Source organism: Strigops habroptila, chromosome 1 (assembly GCF_004027225.2).
Source record: "Strigops habroptila isolate Jane chromosome 1, bStrHab1.2.pri, whole genome shotgun sequence".
In the NCBI taxonomy this organism is placed as follows: domain Eukaryota; kingdom Metazoa; phylum Chordata; class Aves; order Psittaciformes; family Psittacidae; genus Strigops; species Strigops habroptila.
In genome coordinates, this window is record NC_044277.2 from 125592561 (window position 1) to 125611379 (window position 18819).

At 35.1% G+C, this 18819-nt stretch overlaps 1 protein-coding gene across 9 annotated transcripts in view; it reads left to right on the forward strand.

Annotated features, from left to right (window-relative positions):
* Window positions 1-18819, forward strand: part of PHF14 (PHD finger protein 14) — a 163028-nt gene that overhangs the window by 21867 nt on the left and 122342 nt on the right. For 7 of the 9 annotated variants that reach the window (XR_003994643.1, XM_030508431.1, XM_030508399.1 and 4 more), the window contains exons 5-9: window positions 5174-5333; window positions 11617-11728; window positions 12802-12939; window positions 14816-14962; window positions 18536-18806. Coding sequence is in view for 8 of the 9 variants with exons in the window: in XM_030508431.1 (XP_030364291.1) it covers window positions 5174-5333; window positions 11617-11728; window positions 12802-12939; window positions 14816-14962; window positions 18536-18806 (828 nt within the window). In the remaining variant the exon portion in view is untranslated. The remainder of the gene's footprint in view (window positions 1-5173; window positions 5334-11616; window positions 11729-12801; window positions 12940-14815; window positions 14963-18535; window positions 18807-18819) is intronic. The other 2 variants (XM_030508407.1, XM_030508457.1) reach the window with 1 other exon arrangement.

The following is an 18819-nucleotide window of genomic DNA, read 5'->3' on the forward strand; positions in this document are numbered from 1 at the left end:
TTAACTTCTTGCCTTTCATGTGTTTAAATTCACAGGATATTATAATAAAACAGTTTTATTGTTTAGTGTAAGAGGTATTCAAGGAAGTGGCAGACGTAGAGTTGTGATGCTGTAATCTAAGAATATACAAACATGAGGATTTAATGAACTGCAGTTGAAAAAGGGCTTCTGGGTATTCTAACGATCCAAAATTCAGAATTTTTGTGAACATTAAGGAAAGACAGAATGCATTTTAAGCCAAGTGTTTAAAAGTTGTTTTATTTTCTTCAACATATTTTCCTGTTGAAGGGGTGGGTGGTTGACTTAATGCCTAATAGGTCACAGGTGCAGTGATAATAACTGAAACCAAACACATGATTTACAAGATGTGCATCCTTTCCTCTGTTGTCATTTAATCCTTAAGTAGTCACACCATCTACACAACTGCGGTACTTCTAGAAAGAACCTAAAGATCACCTGCAGATGTTGCTTGGAAGATTTACTTGTTGCGAGCCCTTACACTGCTTTCTGTTCCAACAGCAGCAATTCCCAACAATTCATACAGGCAAGTTGGATTGGACAACTGTTTCTTGCTCATCAGCTTAACTGTTTAATACTAGGATGAAATGATTTATCAAGCAGCAGCTTCGTATCTGCATGTCTATGTGTTTTAAAGAGTCATAAAAAAGAATGCTTTTTAAGGTTTTTAATAGGACCAAAATAATTCTTTCAGCATAGGAAAAGGTGGCAGTTGAACCATTGTTGTACTCAGTAGTTTCAGGGATTCTAAAATGATATATTTAAAGAGGTATTGTTTGTTACAGATAAAAGGATATTACTGTGGTAAAAATATAAAAATACAGCTGTTTTTGAAAACTCTGAACTCTTCATCTCTATATAGTAACTTTTCAGAGAGATATGGACAAAAGTGCATTTAGATTTTTTAGCAAGTGCATTTTGTACTGTAGGACTTATTTAATACACAGAAATTCAATTATAGCCATGCAGCAGAAAACACTTTTTCCCCAGTTTCAACTTATTAAGAGACATATTAATCCCTTAGCATGACTATTATAAAGTTACTTGAAATTGGAAAGTGAAAGCCCCTGAAAGCACCCTGAAAGCGCGGTCTAGAACTGCAAGTTAATCTTTTTCATTAGTGTTAATTGCATCTGCTTGCTTGAAAGTGTTTGATAATCTTTTTATCCACAATCCTAAATTTTGACAAGTGTATAAGATCCTGTTGTTTAAATGATGTTAATATGACCAAATTAGTTTTTCTGTTTGCAGTTAGTATTGCAACTTGTGATATCAAGGGGTGTAATAAAGTCAGTATATTGAGAAATTTTGAAAATTTGTTTTTTTAAAATTTTGATACTACAGGTGCTTACTAGATGAGCAGCATTCCTCAGCTTTGCCAGGATTTTCATTGTGTTTGACAGTTAATAATAAGAAAGTAGGTTTTCATTTCTTGTAAGCTGTAAACTGTTGAAGTTTTTTGTTTCTCAGTATGTTTGAGCAATTTCGAACTGCTGCAGTTAGGCTGCAGAATTAATAGCCAGCTAGTACAATAAATACTGTAATGTTTATATATAGAAGTGCAGCAACTCACAGAAGGGACTGAGGTATTTATTCTGGAATTACTACCACATGTGATCAGAGCACTGGTTATGGGATTTGCTCTGGTTTGGGCTGGATGGAGACTAGACTTTCACATCCTGGTAGATGCTGTAACAATTTTTTCATTGTTCCAGGTACACTTACTTGGACTAAATTTCAAATTTGATATATTTCAAAATTAAAAAATTCATACATTTCTACAATAGAGTTTCTTTCTGAAACTTCTTTTGCCTTCAGATCTCAATTGAAGTGAAATAAAGTGGGGTTTTGTTCCTTTTACATTTGAAGAACAAATATTACATCTGTTCCTGTACACATCTGGCATCTTAATGTCAAATGACATCATCATTGTGTTATCTATGATTCTTTAAAACAGGACAAACATATGTTGTCATTGATTATTTTTAAAGTTATTTCACTGTTTTCTGAATTGTGAAAGTTTTATTGTTTAAAAATTGAGCTACTAGTATTTTTTTTCTTTACCATCTATTTTTGGCCTGCAAGAAACTTTAACTGCTGTTTTTCATAAAGGATTTTTTTTTTTTCCATAAACATACTAGTTTTTGATGTCAAAACCACATGCAGGATTTGCTGTCTTACTTATAGCTTTAGCTTTACAGACATTTCATGAATACAGCTATTCAACAGATTCGTGCTATCAGTATGGATATTACATTGGTGAAATTTGATCTCTCCTTTGGTTTCTGTTACCACTTAACCACCGAAAAGCAGCAAATGGCTCTTATCGCAAACATAAGAAGGGTTAAAATTCTTGCATATCCTTAACAAAAAATACAGCTAAACATGTGGTTTCTCATTAATTTTGGGACTAACTCTTTATTTTGTTATTAGATTGAATTTAAACTTCAGCTGCTAGGTCCCAAGACCTGAGTGGAAATTATTTATGGTGCATTACCTAATTAACTACTTAAAAGTATTGTTCATAAAGCTGAGTTTTGTTTCATTATTCATATATATTAGTCCTAACTTCTAGAAAATAAAGTCTCCAGACATGTTATGTAGAGTTCAGACTTATTTTGGAGCATACTGAAATTGGTCCATGCCACTACTCAGTCAAGAAAAATCACCAAGTACCTTGCACTGAAGTTTTTTCCCCTCATGGTTAAAGGTAATGATCTGATATGTGTGGGTGTAAAAAGCTACCACTGAGTGTAGCCTTTTTGTTGATGCTTTCTTTTGCAGTTTTGATTCTGTAGCTTTCTGTGGCGGTGTACACGAAGTCAATGGCGTTCTTCAGGTTGGATTTCCTTTTCTTCAGCTCTGTTGTGGCCAAGGTTGTTTTGATGTATTTATCACTGATGATTAATGGTAATTTCGTCTATTTTTTCCAGCTAATGACTACCCCTTTTGGTCATCGTAACAGTACGGTGTTTAATTTTGCTAAATGGCAGTTAAGGAAAAAAGTAAATTGGGATCTAGATTTGTATTGTTAGAAAAATAATTTTAATGTCAACACATAAGGATGAAAATAATTAGAGCACATGTATGTCATGTTCTAGGAGGAAGGATAAAAAAATAATCGGGTATAAATGACTAAGTATAATAAGGCAAGTATTTTAGAATGAAGATAAGACAGTTTAGGGAAGTCACTATTCTAATTTTAGCAGACTGATGGCATATAGGTTAGAAAAGCAAATCTAATTACTTTAAATTTATGAAGAAGCATCAGTGTTTGAAATAAACTGATTTTATTTTGCCATGTGGATTGATGACAGTATTACCACTTCTATGGTGGTAGGTAATTTTTAAGAAGTACATTTAGGAAAATGTTAATATGTTAAGAAGTCTGAAGGAATTACTAGATGCTTAATTATTCATTAACTCTATCAATGGGCTGTGTGTATGTTAATGTGATTGCTTGGAAGTGGCTTTACTGGCATGTATTCAAGACTGTGTTATTAGAACTTAAAAAATGACCTTCTGGTTTGCTACCTAAAGCTGATACCACATTATAAAGAAAATGGAGTTGCCTTATGTGTGAGCTCTATGGTCTTTTATATACATAATGAAACTTGTCTGTGAATGCACTTCTGCACATTACTTGTCATTTAATTCCGGAATACTTTTATAATGAAAGGAAACATTCTGCCTTCTTATTTTAATTCTTATTGATGAGCCTCCGTCTGTAATGGAAGATTATATTTCTAAAACGGTTCCTACAGTGTTACTGCTTATTTCCTGGATGTAGTTTTAGTCTGTTATGCAGACCTCTGTTTCTGTCAGAAGGGGACTTGGAGCACTGTTGCTATTTTATTACAGTCAGTGGGTAATGAACCAAAGTAACAGATCATGTTGCTATTTAATTGCAGAATTCAGTAATTTAACTGATCTGCAAGCACAGATGTTGACTTGATCATTGTATTTGACAGATAGCTGAATTTAATCCTTTAGTATAAAAGTCTCTACTGTGTTTTAAGTGTTGACAGTGAAATCGTATTTTTCTCTAATTGAATAACAGATAAGTGTTCAAAGTGTGACATATATAGAAATACAGTTTTGTGGTGATAAGCTCTAAGATCTTCCTTTTTGTCATTTGTAATAATACTACTCTTGTGTAGAATTTATATAACAAGCATTTAAATCACTTTAAAAATAATGATTTCATAAATTTGTGGTGATCAAGTATGCACAGACATCTTAAGAATCATAAAGATTACACTGGATATACCAAAGAAGAATGGAGAAACTGAATGATTGAGTCTAGCCATTGTTTAAAACCAGGTAAAAAAGAGAATGCTTAAAAAAATGTAATATACTCATCATTCACCAGTGTGGTGTTTCAGAACTGTCAACCTGTGCTCTGCAAACTATACTTTGAAGTTATAGAAGGTCTTTTAAGCCCAGTCCTACAACCCCTAAAGTATGCAAATAGTTTCCTTTTTTTTCTTCTTTTTTTTTTTTTTCTTTTTTTATTTCGTGTGTAGGTTCTGTGTTAGTTGATCTGGATGCTGGGTGCAAAGTGGAAAAGTGATGTGCATTTTCTGGACGGGATACTACTGGCAAAATCAACCTCAAAAAAATCATGCACACTCCCATCCCCAATTAATGTTCATTTTCAGACTAGAGAGAAGGAGAAAGATAGGAGTATCCAAGAGAAGCTTGCAAATGCTCGCAAATTCCTTAGCTTGTTGTATTTAACGTGAAATATATTTTGTTATTTGAAAAAATGCCTGCAGTTTTTCTATGCCTTAAGTATTGCTTTGTTGGTTGCTTCAAGTGTTTTTTTGTTACCTTCCTTCTTAATGGGTAGCCTGGAAGAACACCAAGTGTTGCTAAAGTAATAAAGTGAAACAGCCTTTTTATTCTTGTTTTTCAGTTGCAGTCTAAGACAGTCACATAAAATAGATCACTTCTTAAGAATTAGAATCTCTTTAAAATGAAAAGTTTGCACAAAGACAATCTTTGCAAAAATATTGTAAGCTTTCTTGGGATTCTCAGTATCATTTCTCTGAATGCATATGTGTATATTTTTCCTGCTGAAATCATAACTGACAGCTATCTACTTCTACAATTGACTTTTCTTATATTGGTATTTCATTTTTCATCTGTACAGGTTGCTACGGTGTCGATGGAGAGAGTGATTCGATCATGAGCTCAGCTTCAGAAAATTCCACAGAACCTTGGTTTTGTGATGCATGCAAATGTGGTGTCACACCTAGTTGTGAATTGTGTCCTAACCAGGATGGGATCTTCAAGGAGACTGATGCAGGCAGGTAGGACTGAAGAAGTAGTATTTTGAATGTAATGTCATCATACATTTAAAAGATTGGGTTTTGCCCTAGTCTGTTCCAATTGAAGACAGTGTCATAAATTAAACTTTGTTGTTGATATCCTTTCTGTCTCACCTCACTTTTGAGTTGGGCTCTCCTTGGAGTGTCATCTGATTTTTTGTGTTCTCATAATATTCTTCATGGCCATTATAAGATTAGGAAGATGTCTCAAGGTGAATTAGTGCATGAAAACTTATGGACCTATGAACAAAAGATTTACCTTGGTGAAACAAAGATCACCATTTACTTCAGGGACTGATAAACCTTGTTGTTCAATATGAAATCACCATGTATTGTCATCACCATATTGTTGTTGGACGTCAGTGATGTCCAATTTGTGGCTAGTGTTACTGAGTTTGATGGTTAGTGGTTTTTTCTTTGTTTTAAACTATGGCAATTAAGTTATTATTCCATACATTTTATAGTTATGTAAATTGCAGGTGTGTGGTAATATACAAAGCTTTCAGATGCTGGGCCTGTCATAATATTTCTGTTGATTATGTTAACACAGGAAGGCATATCTGTTTGAGATGTAGAAATACAATTGTCTGCAGATGTATTTTACAGATGGTGATGGATAAGTTTGAGAATCCAGTTAAATATTCACTGTTTGTACAAACACTTTAAAATTTAAAAATGTCAACATGTGGTGTTGTAAAACCTTTTGTGGTTTCTATATTATCAGTTCATAGACACATTACAATTTACGCTTAGCTACTTAACTTACTACACTGTATATTGTAGAACAACATCTTTAGTACTAGCAAATTGTAAAATATAACCATGTCTTTGCTCAAACCCGCTGGTTTGTAGTGGTCTTCATGGTTTTTCCTACTCTGTGTGAAGAGTTCCCTAGTTAGAGTTGCACTAAAGCTAAAAGGCAAGTTAAAATAAAGTAAAAGTTTAATCTTATCATCTGTATTAGTACACTTTTGTATGTTATCACTGAAGTATACGGCTGTCTTGTAATGTTTGTATAAACATATCCATATCCGTCTTTTTTTTTTTTTTCCTTTTTCTTTCCCAGTTCTTTGGTGTTTTCTGTATTTTATTTATTTATTTATTTATTTTCTTTCCAGTTTTACTCAGATCTTATTGTTGCTAATACTGTAACAATCTGGTCCTGCCATCATTAAAAGCTCAGCAGAGCTCAGGTTGATGTTTAGAAAAGCTTTTTTGACTTACTGTGTTGTCTGTCTTCAGAAAAGTAAATATGGTATTAAAATGTCATAAATTGATTCAGGTTTTATGGATTAAACTGTACATGCCCTTGTATTTCTCCTTTAGTTTGTATTTTTTCCTTATAGCCACAACAATTTAAGTTTGTGCTGGGAATAAAGGAATAACAAGGATGTTTGTAGCACTGAACTTTGACCATTTGATGCAGATGCTAGCAGTAACCTTTGGAGGCATCTACCTTTCTCCACTGAATATACATTGAGCTCAATTTCTCAATTTGTTGCCGAGATGAATTTTAAAGATACATACATACAGCATATAAAATCTTTTTTTTTTTTTTGTGTCTTCCACATGCATCTTGTAAAATGAAAGTAGAAGAAAATACCATGCTATTAAAAAACCAAAAAGTTACACAAGAGAGTCAGGATTTGTAGTGAATAATTTTGACCCTACAGAAGCAGTTGTGCTGCTTTTTAAATACTTTTGGGGCTCATGTTCTTGGTTTCTGGTCTGTCTTAGGTTCAACAGTGTCTCTGCATCTTCCATATAAAGCTGTTACACAATTAAACAAATTGTCCCTTACAGTTCTCTCTTCTATTTTAATAATAATTCTGCTATATGGAAATAGTGTTTTCAAAGACTAAAGTCAGTTGCCTATCAGTTAAGTAATGTGAGAATCAATATCACCTGGGAAATTTTATTTCAACCTTTTTATTCCTGTGTTCTGTAGGGCAATGTAAGTAGTATATATGTAATTTCCCATATAACTGTAATAGAAACTACAGTCAACATTTTAAAAATTGCTTTAATTTCTTCTTGTAAAATGGTGATATGCTTTTGATTAAAGTATTTTCTCTGTGATGCTGGTTCTCTGTGCAGAAGCACATGCCTGCTTTGGTGATTTTGGGCATTGACACCATTATTCATTATCATTATTATTGTCTTTTTACCTGCTAGATAGTGTGATATGGCTATCTTAAATAAGTGTAAGGTTATTCTCCCAGATGAATAGAGCCTATGTACTAGAAAAACAAACACTGCCTACCATGTGAAAATTCCTGTGCTCTGTCACTGATTCACAAATTTGAAATCTAAGGGCAGTGAGACACTACAGGCTAAGGGTAGGGTCTTAGGGCAGTCCATTATCTTTTCATTGTACTCAGTAGACTGCAGTCCAGTTCTTTTCTTGAAATACTAGCAGAGAGACTACTGAATTCCTTAACTTACGATTGCTCTCCATCCACTTACCACCTTATTTTAAAATAAGTTCTTCATATGCATCAGTGTTGGAAATTACACACACCAAACCTATTCAGGTTCTCTTCATAAGGAAGTTGGAATAATTTTAGTTCCTATGTGAAAGGTGAATTATAATAATAATAATGAGGTGCTTAATTTCTCAGCAGAAGCCTTTTCACATTAACCTCTCAGTTCCACAAGCATAAATGTGAATTTATGAAATTTTATTTTGCAAAATGCCATTATCCAAGAATATGAATTCTGTCCTTGTTTTGGTATGGAGTTTTTCTTTTTCCCTAATCAACATCTGTCATCATCGCTCCAAGCTAAATGGATGGTAAAGTAACAAGGAAGATTATTCTTCTTTGATTACCCAATTTGTCTTAATTACAAGCTTCTAAAACATGTGCAGCTAAACAAATGAGCAGGAAAATATTTAGAACTGGTATTAAAAGCAGCTGAAATTGCTTCAGCTGTGAACTTGACTGACTTGTGTATGTTTTTTAATAAAGATTCAGGTCTGAGTTCGCATATAGGTGGTTAAAGAAATGAGGCACTTGTGTGCCAATCACACTGAAATGGCAGTTTAAATCTGTAATACTGTAACACTTGGGTGACATATACTAAAACATTTTGAGAAGGTCAGTATGAAGCAAGCAGTCAGCTGTTGGGTTTATCATAGATAAACTCCTACAGAGTGCAGCAGCATTTAATACACCAGTGGAGCATGAAAAAACTGTGCAAATTAAATTGAGAAGCAGCTGCTTGTAGAAGATGCGTATCTTTATATTGAACTTTGGAGGGTACATTTAGGAGGCTGTATTAAAACTTACTATCAAAAATCTCCAGCCAGAATCTTGGATTTTTGTAAAGAATAGTAATTGTGGAGATATGTAACTTCTGTTTATACAAATTTGTTCTATATAACACATCCTAAATCAGTGGTATAGAAAAAGAAGCCCTACAGAATTCCTTTTGAAAACAAGTAGAATATGCTCATTTAAATGAGATATTTATTTTCGTAAATGCTTAATGTATGCCAAAATATACATTTATGCACAGACATGCTTTTTTGTTTAAGAATATTTCATAAAGGTATGGTAGTGATTTAGGCCAAACTATTGCCACTTCTAGATACAGTGTGGAAGGGCAGAGATGGTACCAGGTGCTCTGTTGATCCCCCACAGGAGTATCTTGTGCCTCCATTGCTTTTGTGGGGAGGCTGACAGAAGATACATTTTTCATATACTAACAGGAAGAATCTTATTTTTTTCATATAACTTTGTATTGAGTTAAGGAGTTGTGCTAGCATGCAGGAGTGTTTATACTGTAATAAAACCAGTGATGAGCTCTACTCCCCACAAGCAGCAAGAGGCTTGGCAGAACACTTGAGTATCTTGGCTTGTTCTCTGGCAGCTAGCATGCTGTCATATTTGTACCATGTTATTGAAAGATAAGGTCGTAACTCATCTTTAAATTTTCTTTGACTCCTCTAGTGGTTACAATGCTATGACCAAACCATTTTGTGGATATGGAGAACCTTGGTAAAATCTGTAAAGGCAAAGCAATGCAGTTGCTACATGCAAGTGTGTATTTGGGATATACGTTATTCTCATTGTTTTGACTTTTTATGTTTTAAAGGGAATTTACCACTTAGTATCTCAATAACAATAGAGTAAAAACTTGCTTTTAAATGCACAAGTGAAAAGAGTTGTCAAGTGTGACACTATGGATCAGTCAGTGTTGTGGCTTATGTTCGATTTACTGAGAAATTTCTTAGAAACCATTAACTCTCTTCACTCTGTAAGTAGTTTGTTACTGGGGTTTTTCTATTATCTAGTTATTAGCCTGGAATATTTTTTGGGAAAATGCTAAATAAATAGTCTATCTACCAATATTGTACATTGCAAGACCATTGTTTTCTTTTGTAAAGACTTAAATGTATTTGTGTTTTTGACCTTGCTACTGAACTTTTGATATCTTGCTTTTTTTGAATTTCTGTTTGGACATGAAATGTAATAATTCTGAATGTGGTAAGTTCCAGCATTGGTGGTCTAAGGACTGCTGATCAGAAAAGTGCTGATTTGGGAAACATGGGAAATCAGGGTTACATGTAGCTCTTGATTAGTGTAAGTATCAGCTTTAGTATTTCTCTAATCTGTAGGTAGCCAGTTAATAACAGGTTAATAAAAACATGCTGTTTAAGTGCAGCTAAAACCCGGGTCTTACTGCTCTGATCCCAATGGAATTTTTTTTTTAATTGACACACAAAACAAAAGGGAGGGAGAAGAGATAGTCTAAACAGTGGTAGAAGAATGGAGGAAAAAAAAGCACAGCAGGTCTGTGCTGACCCCCTGGTATTTAAGGAGATTGGAAAATTGCAGTATGCGAGTAATGAAATAGCCAAGGGAAGAAATGTTTCTGGCATCATTGTGAGTCATCTTGAGTACAGGGAGTAGATTCTGTGATTCTGTTAGAACAGAAGTTTTAGTCTTCACCAGTGATACATTTACTGTTACACATTAATGACAGGAAAGATCATTAGGTGCTGAATTAACATACTTTCTAAGAGTCAAACACAGAATATTTCAGTTCAGTTACATCCAAAGTCTCTACTTGTATCCCATGTCATCTGAGAGCTCGTAGGTTTAAAGTGATAGTTACAAACCTCTGCAATTGTAAGGCTTTGTTCATGCATATTTTAAGATAACAGAAAGTAGCAATCTTAATCTTCTGTCTATAACAGTTTGCTCCCACCTAGTGACTTATCAGGGGGTAGCAAGTAGTTTCTGGAATTCTGGTAAAACATTATTTCGGAGAGGAACACTTGGGGTTTTGGGGTAGTTTCTTTCAGTTGATTTGAGTTGTGCATGGTGTGTTTGAGTTTGTCACTAACTGATGGTTTGTGACAACGAGAGTTGGATTTTTTAGAAAGTGTTCGTTTCGTCAGAAGAAGAAAACGTGTCTTCTGCTGCAAGGCTGCCTTTTGGTAATTGAGAGTTTCAGAAGATTACAAAGATGTTTGTCAAAGGCAGACTTGAGGCTGAAACCTTTACGATTGTGTTGTATTTGATTACTGGACACTGAGGTCCAGATTCATGCTGTCTCATTTTATGCTACTCGGGGCTGAAGATTTAGACCTATTACCCTTGAATTTGTTATGGCCAGTGAAGAAGAGTACAGCTGGATGTGTTTCTGGGTGGCCTGATCTAGTTCAGGATGTCCCTCCTCATTGCAGGGGGGTTGGACTAGAGGACCTTTGAAGGTCCTTTCCAACCCAAACTGTACTATAATTCTGTACTAATAGGTGTAACTGTAACAACGCAGAGTCTGACTGATGCTGTGTTGTAGGTACTTCGTAGCTATATGCCTAGAGCTCACTGTTGCTGTGACTACTTGTATAATTTTGTTCCTCCCCTTCCAACCTCCTGCCCCATCATGAAATTATCTGTCTGCCTTAGCTTTATGAGTAATATTGAAATCTTCATATATGTTTCATGTTGTATGAAAAGTGGTGTGGAGCCCCATATGAGAGCCATCAGAATAGAAAGGTAATGGCAGCCCAGCCCTTAATCCAGATAGGCAGAGCAATCCCAGTGGCTTTGAAAAGCCTTACTCTGTAGTTAAGTGTGTGAGCTGCTGAATTCCAAATATGCATTTTCTCCCTGCTTCTGTAATGTACTTCCCTTCAAGCACATTTCTTCTAGCATCTGTAACATTTACAAGGCACTTTGAAATCTGCAAATGGTGAGTATAATATAGGATCAAAAGGTTGATAGCAGTAACCTAATTTTATCTGCTGTTTTAGGTGGGTCCATATTGTTTGTGCCCTCTATGTTCCAGGAGTGGCATTTGGAGATATCGACAAACTACGGCCAGTAACGCTTACAGAAATGAATTATTCAAAGTATGGTGCCAAGGTAAATTTAGAAGAGATGTTCTGGCAACAAGTAGCTTTATTTTACATTTTGACGTATAATAGAATAACATACATCTTCTCAACTTTGTTTTTCTTGTTTATAGCTATCACGGTAATGTTCAGGACTAAAAATGAGATGAAGTTTTTTTATGGTTGTTACACCATTGCTTATACCATCGCTCTTCCCTGCCTTTTTCTTTCTATTTTCCTTACCACTGTTGTTCATAATTTCTGTCACTGTTTTCCCCCTAATTTCCCTTAGTTTTCACACAGGTGGTAATTACTTTCTTTTTAAAGTCAGTTAGTGGCAGATTGCCAAAATGTGGATGGAAATTGAAGAGGTTTTATGGGATGCGAAATAGAGAAATGGAAGATTAGGTTGATTAAGAAAGTGACAGATGTACATTCAGTAAGAATTGCTTTAGGGTCTATATAATTATGGTCTAGAACGTATATAAAAAGGTTGCTGCAAAGCAATATTTAAAAAAAAAAATCCACAACAACATGGGGCCCTCAATTTGAACAAAAAAATGGCTCAAAAATTTAGATGGGTTTAAATGTAAATGTTTTCAATCCAGGTAGAAAGTGATTGTGCAGAAACAATACAGAATACCATTGCAATGGACAGAGGGCAATGCTCCATAATTTCAGTCATCCAGAGCACAGTTCTTTGTTTTTTTGTCCTCTGAACTTGTTGAACAACTGAACATTTGCTGAGCAGCCGTGTTGGTTTATGATACCATACTTACGTAATTAATTGTGTATAAGTTGCCTGGGAGGGATTTAGTTGTTGCTCTGAAGGGAAATACAAGACATGGAAGTTCATACAAAAATTCATCTGACATGCTCTTTAGGTTGTTTAAGCGCTTTTCTGTTGCTTGTTGAATGTGAAATCAATAGTGGAGGTTGGGAAGGGGTGAAATTTTAAGTAGTGTCAACTGTCGGCAGCGTAATTGTTTTCTCTACCATACAGGAGTAAATAGACCTGATCTGGTTTTATATAAGATGTAAATTATTAAATATTAGACAAAATGTGCCTGAAATACTGTGAAATTTTCCACCCTTCTGTACAAGGAATGCAGTTTTTGCGAAGATCCTCGTTTTGCCAGAACTGGTGTATGCATTAGTTGTGATGCTGGGATGTGCAGAGCTTATTTCCATGTGACCTGTGCTCAGAAGGAAGGCCTCCTCTCAGAAGCAGCAGCAGAAGAGGTACCTATGAAAGGACAGAGTAAAAAAGTTGTATCAAAAGCTTGTGAAGGTGGCCTGTAGTTGTGCCTTTGTTGCTCACTAACCCTGAGCAAAGTCTTTGTAAATCAGCACCAAATCATAGGCCAAGTAACATGACAGTCCAGGGCTCTTTGCTCATCAGATTGTCCAACTATGAGCACCTTTTGAAATGGTCTGGAAAAAGGGATAGAGAGGGTTAACACGGAAGTTCGCTTAATAGACTGTCAGTCAATAGAGGTGTGAATTCTAACTTTAATTCTTGAACTTCACCTAGGTTGACATACTTACCTACCTGTTTATGTAGTACAGTAATCTCAGTTTCATACCAAATAGGACTGTCTTCAGAAATTAACTACATTTTTAATGCCGTTTTTTCATGCATGTTTTCCAGTGTTCTTCAAACTGCAGTACAGGTATATGACTTTCCTTGTGGTAACATTAATCTTAGCAATCAGAATGAAATGCAACATTTATAACCTACAGATTAACTTTTAATGTCTGCTCTTACCAGTTTTCTCCCTGTAATATCATTAAAGCAATTAAGATTTGAAGCTCCTACTTCCAAATTCATTTTTATGGTATAAGTACTTCTAGGTTGCCAAATTTCATTCTGATATGTATCATTTGAATTAAGCCTGTCGTGTTCATAGGTGCACAATTTACCTTCTTACTGCCTTAGGAAGTACCACAGGTAGCACACGAACAGGCATTACTTGCGCTATTGACACTGACGCTTTTGTTTCTGAAAACAGTGGACCATGAAGTGGCTCTTAAAGGATTCACAAAATACTTTCTTTGTGAGACTGAGAATAGGAAGATAGCATAATTACCTCGTTGTTTCTGATAAATTATGTACAATGTTGATTCTTCAGATGCTCTGTGTGAATTTCTTCTAGGCATGTGCAATTAGTTGCCTTTCCACCTTAGTATTTTGTTACATGTTTTGGTTATGTGTTTTCCACATAACCAAAGGAACAGGCTATAGGCCTCACACAATCTAATTTTAGAGTGCTGCTAGTTTTTGGAAGTTGTCATACTGAAAATCTAAATCAAAATAAAATATGTTTGTAAGGAAAGCCTTCTTAGGTTTCATTGATTAGTGTTTTATAGATGGAGTAAAGGAAAATATGATAAACATTATTTATTAATATTTTATTACTTTATGAAGGAAGACTGCTTTAAGTTTTTCTTCTTAGTTTGTAGATTTGATGATGTTTCTACGCTTTTGAAAATATACTGTCAATGAAATATACTTCTCAAACCGGAGTTGCTTGTCTGCTTGCAAGGTTTACAAGTGCTACAAGTTATTACAGGCTTACAGCCATGATAATGTACAGATCTGATGGAGAATGAAGAACTAGAAAAAAATCCAAACATCTGAGAGATGATAAATCATGTGGGGGTATAGCCACGAAAAACGTTTGGAGAATTGTTTGAGAAAACCAACTATATTGCCTTTTGTATTATGCAGAATTGTAAACTTGTAGGATATAATGCAAAAGACACAGGGAAGCAACATGCATGTTATATGTTAAAGGGATTTGTACCTAAGAATTTCTTCTGCTGTTTTTTTCTGGAAATAAGAAAATAGTAGAGAGATTGAACAGTAGATAGTTAAGTAGTTAATGGATTTAAAAACACTTAGAGTCACACAATGAAAACAGTGAAAAAACACTTTAGATGGTGAATTGCATCAACATGATGAAATTGATTTAGAAAGATATGTATTAGTTGTTTTTAAAAACATGTCTGTTTGGACATGTGAACTGATTGCCACAATGTTTATGCTTTAAGAGACTTTTAGCAATTTATGTCTTACTTTATTTTTGTTCCTTCCCCTTTGTTTTCTCTGAAACAGGATATAGCTGACCCTTTTTTTGCTTATTGTAAACAGCATGCGGACAGGTTAGACAGGAAATGGAAGCGGAAGAACTACTTGGCATTACAATCTTACTGTAAAATGTCCTTGCAGGAAAGAGAAAAACAGCTCTCGCCAGAAGCTCAGGTACTGTATTCATGACACAAGTGCATCTGTTTTAATCATCCATGTTAAACAAGAAAGAAATGAAGAGGATGGGACATTTTTATTGTAGTAGGAAATTAAATCTGAAATATGTGGATAGTGCTTGGTCATTAAACAAAGCAGTAAATGATTTGTATGTTCTTTAAGAACAAGTCTCAATAAAATAATTATCAAAAAGAGATATCTATACTTGTCTGAATTGAAAAATCTTGCTTTGTTTTGTTTTGTGGTGAAAAGCTGGTAATGACATTTTCATTGTAGTTCATAGATTTCTTCAAGGTTCTTAAAAAAAGACAGCCAGACAAGAAATAAGGAATATTTCTACATCCAAGTTCAGTAAAATCCACTTTCTTTCCTTAGTAATATCTTGAATTTGTCAGAAGAGTTTAGCTTGCCTAAAGTTTTTTCTTGTTAGATCCTTGTTCACTTTTTGGTAGGCCTAAGTAGAATTCTGTGTGCTGGGTTTCTTCATAGTAAAGATTGCCTAGAAAAAAAATTACAATGGTAGAGAAACTGAGTCTGTGCTGCTGAGTGGAAGTTACCTGAAAATCTTAGGCAATGTCTGTATTCCTGTTCTAGTGGCAGATTCACATAAAAGTGTTAGTTACTGCATAAGCTCAACTGATAACTGTCCTGTTGTTCTAAATGTTTTCAATCCTTCTGATGGAATTTGTGCACTTTGATATGTTTTAATGTGTGTATTTCTGATTCTGAGGAATTTATGGCACACTTTGCTTTCACTGCTTAGGCTGAACTGCATTCTGTGGAAAAAAATCATCTGCGTGTAGAAAAGCAGCTTGCTGCTTGAATGAATCCTGCCTAATTTGTTGTAGAAAGTAGCAGATGCTGCAAATAATGGGAGGCAGTTAAGGGAGAAGTGTAGTGTAATGATCAGAAAATAAGTCTCCATATCATCAATTTTTTAATTAAAAAAATCATACCTTTTCTACCTAGTTCTTCAAAGATCTTTGAATAGGAGAAGAGAATGTGAATTTAAAATGACCTGTGCAGTTGAGAATGAATATGAGCAAACTCTATTGTAGAAGAATTTTGAATATAATATTTCTATGGGGTGTTGAGTTTTGTGTAGCTTGATTTAAAACTGGTTACATAATTGTTACTGAATACACTCACCTCTCAATTAAGTGAAATGCACCAATGTAGTGGAGATACCACAATAATATGAATACTACCCAACATAATGGTAAGTGCTGGTTGTGCAAAATCAGTTTGGATTCAACAGGACTTATTAGCTCTGTTTTCAGGCATTTGTTATTTGGCACTGAGAATGGTTAAAAGTTCCCAGCATTTTCCCCTTTTCCTCTTCTTTTCCCCGAAACCATGACCCTGCATATTTTTTAATCTAAATTACTTGGATTAAATGTTTTGAAACTGAAAGAATGCATGCTGAAAACTGCAGGTGAAGTTACTTGACATGGTGTTGTGGGCACCTTGATACAAATTTGATAACTTGAATACATTTTGTAAAAGCACTTGATTTCACTATTGATGGCTCTGGTGGTGTATGAGTCTGTATTAATATTGTATGTGTGCCTGAGTTTACATGAATGGAAACAAATTGAGTGCTTGAAAAGTCCATTTCCATGTCCAGTTGTATGTATGGGATTTTATGAAGTAAGTAATTGTCTTTGAGTGGTTTCTGTGCCTTTTTAGCAATGTAGGACTGTAAGGGGTACTTATTTACGAGAAACGTCTGACTGGGGAGTAGGCACAAAGTATGTATAAGTTCACCCCTTACTATATGTTGTTTACATGAGGAAGTTAATATCCCACCAATAAATTCAACCATCTTTGTTAAATAAAGATTTGTCTGAAAAATAAGAGACAGCTTAGTCTGGAAAAGAACATTAAGAAGTAAATATATATTTATATATCTAGTGTGTGTGTGTATACGTATGTACGTACGTACAAAAGCTCACTTCCAGGAGCGTTTGTAGGTTTAAGTAAGGTTTACAAACATTGAATTAACTTAAGCAAGTATGCAGTTTTACAAATAATATATCTGGTATTGTGAAAGTGGTGTTTTGAGGCACAGTTTTGAAGGAGGAAAAAAAAAAAGAGTATTTGGTACTTTGTAGCCCAGACAGGAATAATTGAGCTAGTGATATGGCAAGTCATGTGGCCCAAGAAAGTAAATCCCTCTAAAGAGTATAATAAAGCTGTCTAGGACTGTTGATTGTTGGAAGATGTTCTATGCTGAAATGCTTTCTTAATATAAAGATGTACATTCCTTGAGTAAAGCATATTCTTGAAAATCGCTTAAATCCAAGTAACTCGAGTTCAGGATTTGATTTAGGCATTAGTCATTTTAATGTGTCCTCTATTTCTGGAGTAAGGCTCTGTATGACAACTTAAATGACCGCAAGTGTTTCAGAACTGAGCATGTATTGAGTAAAGAAGCGTCTTAGCTGAGAAAGCTATAAACCATCCTTGGGCCTTCCAGTGGCGAATAAAATGAGGCAGTGGCTGTAGATGGGTCTGTTGCTTGCTGCTGCAGGTCTGAGAAATAAGCCCTTGGGGTCAGAGCTGGCCTGCAGGCCACATCTGCCATGTTTCTTGGTCACTGATGTTCAAGACCTAGTAAGGTAATGTGTGTTAAATTGTCTATAATATTACCTTCAACGATTCTATTTGTAATCAGAAATGTTCCTTAACTGTAGCGTGTATATGTATGCACACTTTTTAGTGTTTGTCTCAGGAGTATCTCATACCATATGGTCAAGCACTCAGATTAGTTTAGTTTCTTTTTTCTGCAGGCAAGTAAACAACCTCTAACTGATAGTCAGCTGGAGTTTTGCCTGTGAAGGTTTGTATGTTGATGTCATTTTCTGCCAGAATTGCCACTCCATAGAGTTCCCACAAGACAGTGTTTTCCAGCTGTCAGTAACAACTTGATCTTCTGGGGTAGAGCTCCCAGATGGTCACAAATATACAGATGTCATCAACAATATATGTTGTGAGCTGCTTTTGCCTGCTTCACTTCTGTTTAGGCTGTGGTTTTGGCACATTATAATCAACTAGTTTAACATCTATAATGAGAGATGGCATTTAGAAAGGAGTTCCTACAAAAGGATGTCAAATAGGGCAAAAATGCTCTTCATCAGCTTTTATTACTCACATAGGTACCAATTTAAAGTGTATCTAAATGTGTTTTTGATAGGTCAGCCAAGGCTTTTCCCAGTAGTGAGTTTTCACAGTCCCATCAAATTATCGTTATTAGACGGGATTGCCTGAAAGCCAGCAGTCATTTTTGTTACTTTCATTGGTGGGGAAATCTCATCAAGAAACCTGTGCCTAGCTCCAAAACCTAGTGAAAGGATAATGTTATCTATACATGCATTTCAAAGTAAAGTCTAATGTCTGTATCAGTGGCTGTTTCTTGAAACATAGAGTTCTGGAATGAAAGTGGCGTTGATTAGATCTTGTGGCTTTTAAAATGAAAATAAAATACGGATGTGATCCAAGAGGATACAACTCAAAACCAGTTTTGAGTTGTTCCCTTATGTTTTTAATTTATGGAATTCTTTATTGCAGGCTCGCATTAATGCCAGGCTACAGCAGTATCGTGCCAAGGCAGAGCTGGCCCGCACCACCAGGCCTCAGGCCTGGGTTCCCAGGGAGAAGCTACCACGACCACTCACTAGCAGTGCTTCAGCCATACGTAAGCTTATGCGCAAAGCTGAATTAATGGGAATTAGTACAGACATTTTTCCAGTGGATACTTCAGATACCAGTTCCAGTGTTGATGGAAGAAGAAAACATAAACAACCAGCTCTCACTGCTGATTTTGTGAATTATTACCTTGGTAAGGATCAAAA